General features: G+C 39.4%; 1 protein-coding gene across 4 annotated transcripts in view; it reads right to left on the bottom strand.

The window, feature by feature from the left end:
* LOC131052518 (uncharacterized) overlaps positions 1-13,589 on the bottom strand; it is a 158,660-nt gene that overhangs the window by 88,809 nt on the left and 56,262 nt on the right. For all 4 annotated transcript variants that reach the window (XR_009107442.2, XM_057987132.2, XM_057987133.2 and 1 more), the window contains exons 2-3: positions 12,437-12,514; positions 7,386-7,468 (exon numbers count right to left, since the gene is read on the bottom strand). Coding sequence is in view for 3 of the 4 variants with exons in the window: in XM_057987132.2 (XP_057843115.2) it covers positions 7,386-7,468; positions 12,437-12,514 (161 nt within the window). In the remaining variant the exon portion in view is untranslated. The remainder of the gene's footprint in view (positions 1-7,385; positions 7,469-12,436; positions 12,515-13,589) is intronic.

The raw sequence follows: 13,589 nt of genomic DNA, 5'->3' as shown, positions 1-13,589 counted from the left end.
GTTGCCAAAGGCCCAAGGCAAAGATTGTATCTATGTTGTAGTGGACAGATTGACAAAGTTTGCTCACTTCTTTGCCATCACGAGCTCTTTTTCAACAGCTCAAGTTGCAGATTTGTTTTTTCATGAGGTGTTTCGATTGCATAGGTTGCCGAAAAACATTGTGAGCGATAGGGACAGCAAGTTCCTAAGCACCTTTTGGCAAGAAGTCTTCAGGATGAGTGGTACGGTGCTTACTCCAAGCACTAGTTATCACCCCCAAACCGATGGACAAACAGAGATAGTGAACAAGTGGTTGGAAGGCTATCTGAGAAACTATGTTTCGGAGCAGCAAAGAGCATGGGTGAAATGGCTCCACATAGGCGAGTATTGTTACAATTCTTCCTTTCACATGTCAATAAGGATGTCTCCCTTCATGGTTCTCTATGGTTATGAGGCTCCTAGCTTTGCTGATTTGGTGTTTGGTGATAGCAAAGCCCCTCAAGCCAAAGATTTGTTGCAGCAAAGTCAAGACATCTTGAAATCCTTGAAGAACAACTTGCAGATTGCTCAGAATCAGCAAAAGATGTACGTTGATCAACGACGTGTTGAGCGCTCTTTTGAGGTTGGAGATATGGTTTATCTTCGACTACAGCCATACAAACAGTCTACTCTCAAGAAGAGTGGAGCTGAGAAGCTCAAGCCTCGTTTCTATGGGCCATTCCAAGTCATCAAAAAGGTTGGAGCAATAGCTTATGAGTTGGAGCTACCTTCGAGTAGTAAAGTGCACAATGTCTTCCACGTGTCTCGCCTCAAGAAGGCACTTGGACATAATGTTATTGCTTCTTCACAATTACCACCTTTGGACGAAGAAGGGCAGTTGATTTTGATTCCGGAGGAGATTATTGATTCCAAAGAGAGTTCTTTGAGAAGAAGGACAATCAAGGAATACTTGGTGAGGTGGAAGAATTTGCCCTTGGAGGATGCAACTTGGGAGAATGAGGAGATTTTGCAGCATCCAAACTTGCAATTGCTTGAGGACAAGCAATCTTGGGGAGGGCGGACTGTAATGTCCCCTTCTCAAGCGTAATGTTTCAGTTGACCGATGGCCTATTTCGGAGACCCGTAGGCTAATCAATGGGTGAAATTAGGGTTTCCAATTTTGGAGGTTGTTGTTGCTCATGAATTAGAGTTTGGATCGCGGATTCTTTCTGGGTTTTCAAAGGGCTTCGCAGTGGTATGTCCGGCTTTGCGTTCCAAGCACTTTTTGGAATTTACTATTTTTAGTAAATTCTATTTCTGGCAGTGATCCTAATTATTTCAACACAGTCGATTCTCTTCTTCAGTTGGTTCAGTTGGCTTCGTCACTTTTGGCCTTGGGATGTTTTTGGAGAGGTAAGTTCATTTCATTTAAATAATGTTATGTTTTAATGTTATATTTTAAAGTTGACCCCTTGGCCTAGCTTCATCACTTCAAGTTGTTTTAAAAGGTGGTCTTCAAGGGTGGACGCATCATTGAAGGGATTTAATATTTCCTAAGGTCTAAAATCTTGCTTATGAAAAGGGGTGCCAACTTTATGAAGAGAAGTGAATTAAAATAAAGGTTAATTAAGCTTTTAAAAGTGGCATCATTTCTTGGAGGAAAATTCAAATGTGAAATTAGGGCGCACTTTCTAGAAGCCTCTAGAGATCCCTTGTTAAGCTTATAAATGGAGGCCTCTTCCCTTCATTTGGCATCTTATGTCTATGGTAATGTTAATCTGCCGGAATGGTATTGGGGTTGCTTCGAGGAATGAATGCCTCCTAGCCTTGGCATTGCTTCTTGCTTGAAAGATAGCAACTAGTGGTGATTTAGTGTAGTTGTGAGAGTTTGTAGTGGGGATTGCATTGTAGCTTGAGTTGTGCTTGAAGTTCAGTTATTTGCAGTTCATTTCATTTTCGGGAGTCGCGGTTAGCAAGGCAGATTTGTAGTTTCACTCATATAATCCAAAATAAAAACATATTCATTTTGGGTATTGCATATTTCCTCTTGTTTTGGTTGGGCGCTCCTTTGTGCAAATTTGTAGATTCTAATATTAAGTGTTTTATTTTATAGAGAAGAATCGCCATTCTTGCCTGGCATCACTACTGGGAATTGCCTTGGGGTTTGTGTTAAATAATATGTTGGGTTAATGTCTGATTTCTTGGTATTGGTTGGGTCGCCTCCTTCATAGGAAGCCATTGCTTTTGGTTTTGGGTCATTCGGACTAGTATTGAGAGAGTAATGAGCATTTTAGTGATTCCAAGTGTTGCTGATTAAGCATTTCACGTGCAAGTCTGTCATAAATCAGAATATTAAGATTGATCATTGAGTAGAATTTCTTGGACTTATCATTTTTGTTAAGCCCGGGAGAGCCTACTATATTGTTACAGCATTGTATAGTCTTAATCCTATGATCTTGGCAAGCATTTACTATCATATTGTAAGCTGAACAGTAGTACTGGCAGCATTTCTTCTCATTTTCATTTCACGCTTGTTATTTACATTTAATTCCATTTGTAAGTTCTTAGCATCTTTGCCATATGGTAGCTCCATTCCCACCCTGGGTTTGAAAGCACATGCTTGGTGTCGAGTTTTCCTTTCAGCAGTTGTAATTGTAAAGATCCTCTGACCATATGTTAGTCCATCTTGGGCACATTCTTGGTTAGAGTTGCTTTCAGCATGCACCAAGATCCTCTGACCATATGTTAGTCCATCTTGGGCACATTCTTGGTTAGAGTTACTTTTAGAATGCTTTAAGACCCTCTGACCATATGCTCATGCCTTGCCCAACCCGGGATCCTGGTGTACATTCTTGGTTAGAGTTGTATTCCTCATCGTTTTGGTTTAAGTGCTAACCCTAACGGATGTGTGTTGCATTACTCTTTGTAATTGAAAAATTGAAAAAACTGGTCTGGGATATTTCAACAACCAACTACATCGGGCGGTACCAGCAGCTCCCAGGCGAACAACAATGCAACATCGGGAGGCTATCGAGATAACAGGTGGGGAGGACGAAACAACAATAACAATACAAGGAGCCGGATCCAATACGACTCCAAAGGCCGACCGATGATACAATGCAGAGCGTGCAGCCACTGGAAGCACTTCGCCCGAGACTGCCTGAAGGGAGAGGCCACACAATATTTGTGCAAATGGTGCAGACCAGGAGACCACGAAGACGCCACCTACCCAAAGTCCAGCGTCAACTTGCTCAATATCGAGGAAACCAAAGAAGAGGAAGTGTTGGTCATAACTCGCGCCCAAGCAAGACAAGCAACGTGCCCAGACCCAAAGACGGAGAAGTGAAGGGTATGGGAAGCACGGGAAGAGATTGAGAAAGAGATACGAGAGAGGGCGAAGGCGAAGAGTACGGCAGGTACTTCCAGCCGACCGGAGGCGGAGGAGGCTATACTAAATCAAATTTTAAAACTGGAGGTGCCTGTGAAGGTACACGACCTCCTCCAGACGATGCCTCAATTACGAATGGCGTTGCTGAATAATCTCTCCCAACCACGCACCAATACCAACCACCGCACGGATGTTCTTGGGGGGTCTGCAATAGACCCTAGGCTGCTGGCAATTAACACTAGAAGGAACCCGGCCACTGTGGAGATGGGTATCCTTGGCACCATTCTAACCGATACCATCGTCGATGGTGGATCGGGAGTGAATGTTCTTCGAGAAGAAACCTGGTGGAAGTTGGGGAAGTTGACGCTATGGCCATCTACATTCAATCTGTTGGGAGCAGATCAGCATGGAATCAAATCCATCGGGACACTGATGGCCTAGCAAGTTACCATCAGGGCGCAACCCTTCATACTGGACTTCGTGGTAATCCCACTAAAGAAAAAAGGGTATGATGCGTTCTTAGGGAGAGGGTAGATGGTGGCAGCCAAGGCCACCCACAACTGGAAGAACACTTTGTCTATGGAGAATGGAGGAAGGAAGTTTATCATAGACGTTGGGACGTAGTTGGTTAGTGAGGAACTGGCATCATCTTCGGAATCGGAGGGTGAAGGAGAAGGCGACCTGAGGGACAAAGGACAGGGCTGCATGGAGCCCAACAACGAAGGGATTCTCAAACTAGGAGAGTGCTCTAAGGATGAGACGGGGTCATTAAACGGGCTCTTCCACTAGCAGATGGAGGATTACGAAATGTTCCAGAGCTATAGGCTCGAAGTAGAGGAACCAGAGCAAGTAACAAAGGAGGTGTACCTGCCGGAATACAGAGAATATTGGAAGGGAGACGCCCGTGTGAATGACACCATCACACACTAGTTCCCGAAGGAAGAACCCATCAAGTATCAAGAGGTAAAATTGAAGGAGACAAACCTCGATGACGTAGATAACCCCAAGATCATTCGTGTCGGCAACGATTGGAACCCTATGTGGAAGGCCGCAACCTTCAAAATCTTTATTCTTCTTCTTCTTATGTACGGGAAGGAGACCGTGGTCCCTGTAGAATTTATGGTTCTAGGTCTTCGGATGGCCATTGAAAATAGACTTACCATCAACGGATCCAAATTGAAACCCTACCACGAGAAGCGCTCAGGGGACCCGAGAGGCCAGAAGGACACCCAAGAGTCGGGAGGGGGACCCGAGAGGATGGAAGGGGACCTGAGAGGCCGGGCAGGCGACTCGAGAGGCACGGGACCAAAGCGGGAGACTCTCGAGCGAGGCAAACTGAGAAGGATGAAGGGCGATCCTAAAGGCACGGGACCCGAACCGAAGACTCTCTGGACAATTAGATTAGGAAATTAATTTTTTTTTTTTTTTTTTTTAATTTAAAAAAAAAAAAACGCTTGCCATGGTGGCCCCAGACCCCACGAGGGCACTGCCCCTCGACCCCGCTGGGGCACTACCCCCAAACCCCTAGTTTATTTTTGAGCTACAATACACTTTTGAGTTGGGCGAAGGGCATCAGAGAAGTCACGGTAAGTGTTGGGGTTGTTTCGTACTGTGAGAAAGAAGCCTGAAGCTAAGCATTGGCGAGGAAGCCATAAGCCGTAGAGGGAGATGGATTTGGAGGTTGCGAACAAAAAGAGTTTGAGGGAAGGCATTGCAAGAAAGCGAAGTCGTACGGCCCCAGGGAGTTATTCAATTCAGTTATTAGCCTTTGGGGAGTGTGATGGAGGATTTGAGGCGTCTCCTAGCCTTTGTGCCAGAGGGTTGTGGCCACTTCCAGGCATGAATGGTACGCTTTGAGGAACTCGAAGTATGTCTTGGTTGGACGTGAGGTTGCCTTGGTGGATGCACAGAGGGCTCAGGAGGAGCTGACCACCAAGTTGGAGGCAGTAGTAGTGTGAGACTTAGCTCAGCATACCCAGGAGTTGGATGCGGAGAGGGCAGCACGGGTGGCTATCAAGGACAAATTGGCTAGGGAGACAGTATCATTTGAGTAGTAGTTGGTGGAGGCTGAGACTGAAAAGCATGTTTTGCAGACAAGTTTGGTTTAGGCACAAGAGGACTGTGATGTCAAGGAAAAAAAGAAGACTGTGATGTCAAGGAAAAAAAGAACTCCTTGCGGAAGCAATAATGGTGAAATCTGCACTTGAGCATTGGATGGTAGCAAAAAAGGGTTTTCAGGCGAGGACGCAGCAAGTGTATGAGTTCCAGGCTCGACTGGTGTCAGTAGTTCCTGCATCTTCTTCATCGACGGTGCAACTACCTCCTTCAGGGATGCCCCCTCAGCCCCTTCTTCTCAGTGATTTTCTTATTGTATACAATGTACTTCATCCCCATTTTGTTGTGTTAGCCCCGGATTTTTGACCTTGTCGTCCGGAGACAACTTTTCTTAGGGGGGGATGATGTTGGTCGTAAAATGGGCTTTGTACTACTTGTTAAGCTACATTGGTTAAGTATGTTAGTGTCGTCGAGGGTAGTTGTTCGTTGCATGACGGTTCCCCACGGGTGGTAACTGCAACCCTCGACCGTGTCTTTATATATGCTCTTGTACTTGTTGTTGGATACACTAACGCAGAGAATGATTATTGTACTAGACATTTTGGCATTAATGAAAGCATTGCTCTGAGTTTCTGGTTACTATTCTATCATATGGTTATCATCTGACTGTTGATATGCAATATTAATAACACACCCCACGGGGTAAACATGCTGGAACATGTACCTTTTTGGATAGTAAATATTTTACTAATTTATAAAAAGTACAAAATTATATCGGTGAATTTCCATCCATCCAGATGCCTAGGTACTCAATCATGGTACTGATCAGTATTATAGGAAAATGAACTGTATACATGCTATATATTGATTTTTCAACAAAAGAAAACTTATTACTTGTTTGCTAGCTCCTGAACATCTAGAATAATAAGTCCTCCAGGATGTTGCCATTACTCCTATAGAAATAAAATTCTGCCAAATACCAAGAATTCACCTCGATATCTTTCCATACAAAGCAAATACTACATTGCTCATCATTCTGTAGATTAACTCATGACAACGGTCAGTCAAAATAGATGGTCATAAATGTAATCATTTTGATTTCCATCCATCAAAAAATATTACTTAGTTCTTTTTATTTTTTACATTTTAGGTTTCCTTTGAGAATATTCATCACTCTAATCCTACATTTCCAGGAAATATGTCCTGGTTTACCAAAGTAATAAGAATACAATCCTTGTTCTTTGCTAGCATCCCTACATTGAAGATTGCCATTTATCTTGTAGGAAACATATTAAGTTCGATTCCTTTCATTTGCAGATCTTCTTATTACATTGGTTTTCACATCGAACAACAAAATGACAAAATCTAGTCCAAACCCACAGATTAGTTTGCTTCCACCTGTGAATATAGAACAGCGAAAAATTCAATCCATAACAGAAAAAAAAAATCCATTTCCATTGGCCAAAGCTATCCATGAACTACAATCAATATCCTGAAGAAAACCTCTTATAGGATATGGCCTGGATATATCCATTGTCTATCCAAATATGCCTATGCCTATCCAGATAAATTTAGTATATTTGATCCTTGTTTGTACCCATATCAATATCAGATATGGCAGAGGTACCCTAGAGAACCAAGTAATATTGCTATGCAAAAAGGTAAAGGAAGAAAAAGGACTGAAATACTATACTACATTTAACTACGACTAGGAATGGATATTACAAAAGCTCTCCCTTATTTATTCACACAAAAGATAAGGAAGATCACATACATATGTGTTGAAAACAAGGATTCCAATGTTTGAAAAGGAAAGTGGATACACAAAACGCAAGATAAGTATTCATCAACAATTGCATACACTTTCAATGGCATATAGTACAATCTTACAGATAGCTATCTCATATGAATTTTTGTACACAACAAGAAGAATATCAGAAAAGCATATAAAAAATAAACCATTAGAAAGTAATTTTGACTGAACCTCCTTTGCGTTTCCTCAATTGATGCCATCTTTGGTACACCGCGTTGACGAGCCAAGTAGTTGCAGGTGACCACTAAAAACTTCTATAAATGAACAAAACACAAAACTGTCAGCAATGTGCCACATTGCTAAGAGATTATTCTTGAGTAACATTAAAACTTTATTGGTGGTTTGCAAGGCACTGTACCTAAAAGTTACATGCTTCAATTAAATACATGTCACTTATACAAGTTAAAATGCAACAGAGGTAAGAAAACTATGATAAAATAAATGTCTAACAAGATCATCTTCTAAACCAAATAAGTTATACAGTAAAAAGAAACATTACAAAATTGCAATAGACTATAACACTTTACAATACCATTGGGATCCAATTGGAAATAGAAGACAAAATAGTTAGAACTGCTCTGAACAGCTTGCCATACAATTTTAAAGAAAATTAAATTTAAATGTCCATATTGTGTGTACAAACAAGATAAGCTTTCACCATCAAGTAGATTTACTAACAACTAAGTTGTGACCAAAATGTAAGCTTTACGGGGTGCTTGTCTGTCCCTACATACAATATGCAAATTTGAAATTGTTGTGCAATGCAAAGCTACTCAAGCTTTACAAGAATAGTGGTGCCTAGATCAGAACTGAACCCAGTGAAAGGGGTGACATGGTATGGCTATGCATAAACCTCCCACGAAGGACAATTGTAGCATGGCCAGGACCAAAGCATTCTTCATTTTCCTCATAATAGTCAGGCTTGCCAATCTGTGGCTCGCCTACCTATGCACTTTCTAGTCTTTGTCGTATCATCAATTTATTCAAACAATATTAATATCTATTCTATAATGGTCATCTTCTATTCTTAGTGGTCATCTTAGTTGTCCACTTATTTAGCTTTTTAGTCGACTTATTTAGCTTTTTTAGTTCGTTAAGTGAAACTATTGCTTCTTTATTAAAGACGCATAGTTAGCTTTTATTATTTAGCTTTTTAAGCTTTATTTAGTATTTTAAGCTTTTTAAGCTTTATTTAGTATTTTAAGCTTTTTAGCTTTTTAGTTTTCACTTAAACAACTAGTTCTTAATTTAGAACGTCGTCTTGTAAACTCTTTATATACGGTTGTATATCGTTCAATAGATTAATCCGATTATTTTGGGCAATCAATTTTTCATGGTATTAGAGTAGGTCGATGGGATTTTTTAATGAAAAATTCGTAGCCTCTTGCTACTTGGATATAATTTCCAGAATTTTTTTCAAGTGTGATTTTTCTTGGAAAAAAATCAGATTGTTGTTTGCAGGCAGATCGTGAGCTTTTGGAAATTTTCACATTCCTTTTTGGGAAGTGCTGAGGGTTTCATTTCTAGTCCTTTCCTGAAGAAAAATGGCAGCGAGGGTTTCTGTTGAAGAATTGCAGAGTGTTGACCGAGCGCAGGTTTTCATCGTGATTTTTGTGCGACCTCTTGTTTTTTTTGCGCCATGGATTTCATGTGGGTTATTTTTAGCATCGCACGGGAGGAAAATCACGTGTATTATTTTCGTGTTTTGGTGCGATTTATTTTTTTTCGTGGGTCGTTTTCTATTCATGCAGACCTATCTGGTCGCGGCTAGGGCATGGGATAGATTTCCGGCAAGGGCGCGATGACGAGGTTGTTTCTTTGTGCGTCGCAAACCATCCCCCACGTTTGCATCGCGTTTGTTCGTGTTGTGTGCGTTCCGACCTCTCCGCATGCGTTTTTTGTGCTTTCTTGGCGTGATTTCTTGGCAGAAATTCCGCAAGTTTTTTGCGATTTTTGCCGGGCTTCTTCAGTGACGGAATCGCAATTTTCAAGGCTGCAACCAGAAGCTAGGGTTTTTGCACTGTTTTTTTTACCTTCTTTTTTTAAATCGTCTATTTTTTTTACCTTTTTTTAACAAACAAAAAAAGTGTTTTTTTCACTAATTTCAATATTATTTTTCTATAGATTATTATTTTTTTCAAAAAAATTTCAAGGTTCAAATTTGCAAGAAATTTTAATTTATGGGTTTTTTAGCAATCCTCGAAATTCGTGCAATGGGATTCATGCCTCGAATTATACTCCAGGTTGACCTCGTTCAACCTCGGTTTTTGCGATAGCATCTTTGACCGACATCATGTTGGAACACAGTCGGAAGTTCAACAACTGCAACAACACCTGAAAATAGCACATGTTGGATGATATTTGAATATCGTAGCCTTCATCAGATTGATTTGGGCCAAACCTCTCGTCCTACAGGTCCCACGGTTTTCACGATTTTTTCCTAAAAAAATGTTTGTTGGTTTTCTGATTTTTTCCATTAAAAATCATGGGAGGGTTTTGCTTGATTCTTTCCTCAAAAATCAAGTTTTTGTCGCATAATGTCTAGTGTTTTGACGCGCGACATTTTAGGTTTTCACGATTTTTTCCTCAAAAAATGTAATCTGAAAAGTTTGTGTGGGATTTCTCTAGGTTTTCATGATTTTTTTCTCAAAAATTGTTTGTTGGTTTTTTCGATTTTTTCCTCAAAAATCATCTGTAATACGCGAAGTTCGCGTGGAATTTTGTTATTTGCAAGGTTTGACGGATTCTTCCACAAAAAACGTGCTTTGTTGCAGTCAGTTTTGGGTCGCACTACTAGGGCGAACATTTGCAACCATGGTATCTTGCAATCTATTTTGGAGTTGTTGGAGCAATCAGTGCTCAATACTCTTCTGCAAAAGGGTTTACCGATTTTTCCTCAAATTAATGGTTTCAGGCTTCAATAATTCACATGTGAGGGCTACATTTGGATGGCTTTTTGGTACATTTGGTCATTTACATTCTGCAGATCCTAGGAGGGTCTCAGTAGCAGCAGAGTGTTCTTTGCATTTGTGACCAAAAGACCTGCAGTGTCTTCTACAGGGTAATGAGTACGATGACCATTAGTGAGGGTATTAAAATAATATTAATATCTATTCTATAATGGTCATCTTCTATTCTTAGTGGTCATCTTAGTTGTCGACTTAGCTTTTTTAGTTCCTTAAGTGAAACTATTGCTTCTTTATTAAAGACGCATAGTTAGCTTTTTATTATTTAGCTTTTTTAAGCTTTATTTAGTATTTTAAGCTTTTTAGCTTTTTAGTTTTTGTTAGAATGCGTATAGCTTCAGTCAGAATATACTGATCATTATATTTGTTGAACGCGTATAGCTTCGATCTTCGAAGTAGTCATGATCATCTATTACTATCTGTTATCAATCTAATCACTTATCGTTTTCCTCTATTCGGTGATTATTAGTAATGGTTATGACTAAGGTAAATTGCATTATTAGTTAGTGTTTCGATTCACTAATGAATCGTTACAAATTATTTTAGTGCCACCATTTCGTGTTAAGGGACACGGCCCATAGGAAAGCCCGTGGAAATCATATTTATGGACAATATGATTTCCTTAGCACGGTAAGGAACTATAGGAGTGCAGATCGATACTTACCTACAGGTGGTTCCATATAAACAAGCAGTCTGTAATTATCATCGAATTATAAGGAAGTTCATACAATACAACTTGAAAGGCATTTGGATAATATATTACATATCGTGGCACATACATACAGCAGATTGGTGACATATACAAGAAGCAGATTGAATTCTACAAACTGATCTGTGACTTACATACAAATCATATTCGAAGGATTTAATTGATATCAGATTGTGACCAAGGTACAAATAAAATTTTAAAATTACCTAATCATATAAATCTGATTCCAAACTTAACAGTTTTCACTTAAACGACTAGTTCTTAATTTAGAACATCCTCTTGTAAACTCTTTATATACGGTTGTATATCGTTGAATAGATTAATCCAATTATTTTGAGCAATCAATTTTTCACAATTAGCCCTAAATCTGGACCCCATATTGTTGTAAGAAGGATGCCAACTTATTTAGGGAAGGGGGTGAATATGAGAGAATTTTGGTTATAAGTTCTTATCTACATTGAAATATATATGTTTTGTAGCATACCTACAAGCTTAGTAAACACAATAACATAAGAACAAGTTCACTGAAGTACCTTCATGCCCATAATCAAAGGATTGCACCTGCAAATCTAAAGAGATGGAGGAAATACCTCACAAATTTGAAAAAAAAAAACAGCTTTAATTGATATAAAATTGGGATTGATTATATTAAGGCAGTAAATCCTTATTCTAAAAGCATGAGTATCTTCTCATGCAAGCTATGTACATGACTATATTTTCTAGTTTTAATGAACCTGCTAGTACCTTTCACACAAACTATCTATTTAATAACATCGACAGAATAGCAACTACCTGCAATAATTATCTACCTAATACCAGCAATTGCTACAAGTTACATGAATAATCATATGAAGAAATTTCGTATTTAAGACAGACTAGCTCATTTATATATTTTGATTGGGAAAACAATATAACCATGAATTGCTGAAGAAATGTAAAAATAAAGAGTAATAAACAAACGTCTTTCCATTTTTTAGGTATGAGCAGTTGTGTCCAACAACCATACCAACCATAAATGCTTCCCATTTGTATGTTTTTCACAGGCATTGAGAAGCCTCGCCACTAAGGAATGGTAATAATAAGACCACAAACATTGACTTTGATACAAATGAAAGTGTTTGCATTCTCCATAGTTGCGTGCAATGGTCATATTGGTCGATACTTAATAAAGTGATTTCAATTGTATATACAAGCATGTGAAGTATGTGTCTGTGCATGTCTTTGTGGTTGTATGTTTTTGATTAAATATTCCAAGTAGTTTTACAGACATACAAGGTAATAGAATGCAATGCAAGAATGGAGACAATTAAGATCAAGTCGATATATATTAGCAGAAATTACAAACACTTATTATCCACTGAAAAACCATGACATATCACTCAATAGAAAGCTACAAACTTCAAATTTTTTAACATGTTGCATGTTTCTCTCAGTATCTTCCCTTTGTAGATACCATGGAAATGTACTGCAGAATTTTCCACTGATTCATATCATAAAATGTATTTCAAAAATAAAAGCATTTGTTTCATTTGAATTAGGAAAAGCACCTGTGTAATTCCAACTGGTCGATCTCTCAAGTGTGGTTGTTTAAGTACTTCAGTCTGTGCATAAAAACAGTCCACATCCTGCACATAGAAACATGGAAGAATTTACTCATGTAATACTAAACAAAAAAGATCTAAAGAAACATATGTTGGCCTCACATTGTGTTTAATAGTACACACAAACTTTGAAAAGTTTATTTGGGAACAAACACTTTGACAAGGGATTCATTGTTTTTAACATTTTGTTTATATAGCATTACAATCAATCTCCTAGAAATCTAAGAATTTCTAAGGAGTTATTGATAAGTAGGTTCACATGATGAACTTAGACACCCTTCTCTAAGATAATGCAATGGCTAGGGCAAATCAATGCCCAGCATGAGCATTCCAAAACAGTAGCCTTTCAGAAAAATGATTGATTTCTCCATACAACAACAAAAAAAGCACAATATTATTGCAAACTTTGTTATAATCCAACTCATGAATACATGTGGTGAGGTTATTCATAATCTGCTCTATGAAGGTTATAAATTTATAATAATTTTAATGTTCATAATCCCATCCTTCAATAATGACAAGTGAACTACACTAAGATACAACATCAGCACTCAAACATCCTCAAAGTAGTTGATCCTAGGTGATTCCTATTCTTGTTTCTTTTCTAGTTGTTGTCTCATTTTGTCCTGTGATACCGGTTCTCCCCTTTTTTGGCTGGGTCCTGGTCCTGGTCCGTGCCCAGTCCTGGTCCTGGTCCGGTTCGCTCTAGGTCCCACCCGGGTCCTGCCCAGGCCGCTGGGTTCCCTGTGGGTCCTGCCACCCAGCGGCCTGGGCAGGACCCGGGTGGGACCCAGGGCGAACCCAGGAGGACCCAGGTGAACCCAAGCCCGTGGGTTCCCAAAAACGGGGCCCACGGGTTAGCAAGCATTTAAAAACAATAAAAAAACAATATTTTTAATCTTCTAAATACATCTAAACCCTAATCCGCCCCTCTATGATGCATTTCATGCATCAAAACATGCATTCAACCTATTCTACTTGCATTTTTGAAGATTTTTTCTCTACAATCAGGGTTCTTAGTTTTTGTATTTTTCTTCGAAGGTGACGACTACGAAGGTGTGAGACACGCATCAAAGGCATAGGAATCACTGGAGAAGAA

The sequence above is a fragment of the Cryptomeria japonica genome, chromosome 8 (assembly GCF_030272615.1).
Source record: "Cryptomeria japonica chromosome 8, Sugi_1.0, whole genome shotgun sequence".
Taxonomy (NCBI): Eukaryota; Viridiplantae; Streptophyta; class Pinopsida; order Cupressales; family Cupressaceae; genus Cryptomeria; species Cryptomeria japonica.
This window is presented reverse-complemented; position numbering and strand designations above follow the sequence as displayed.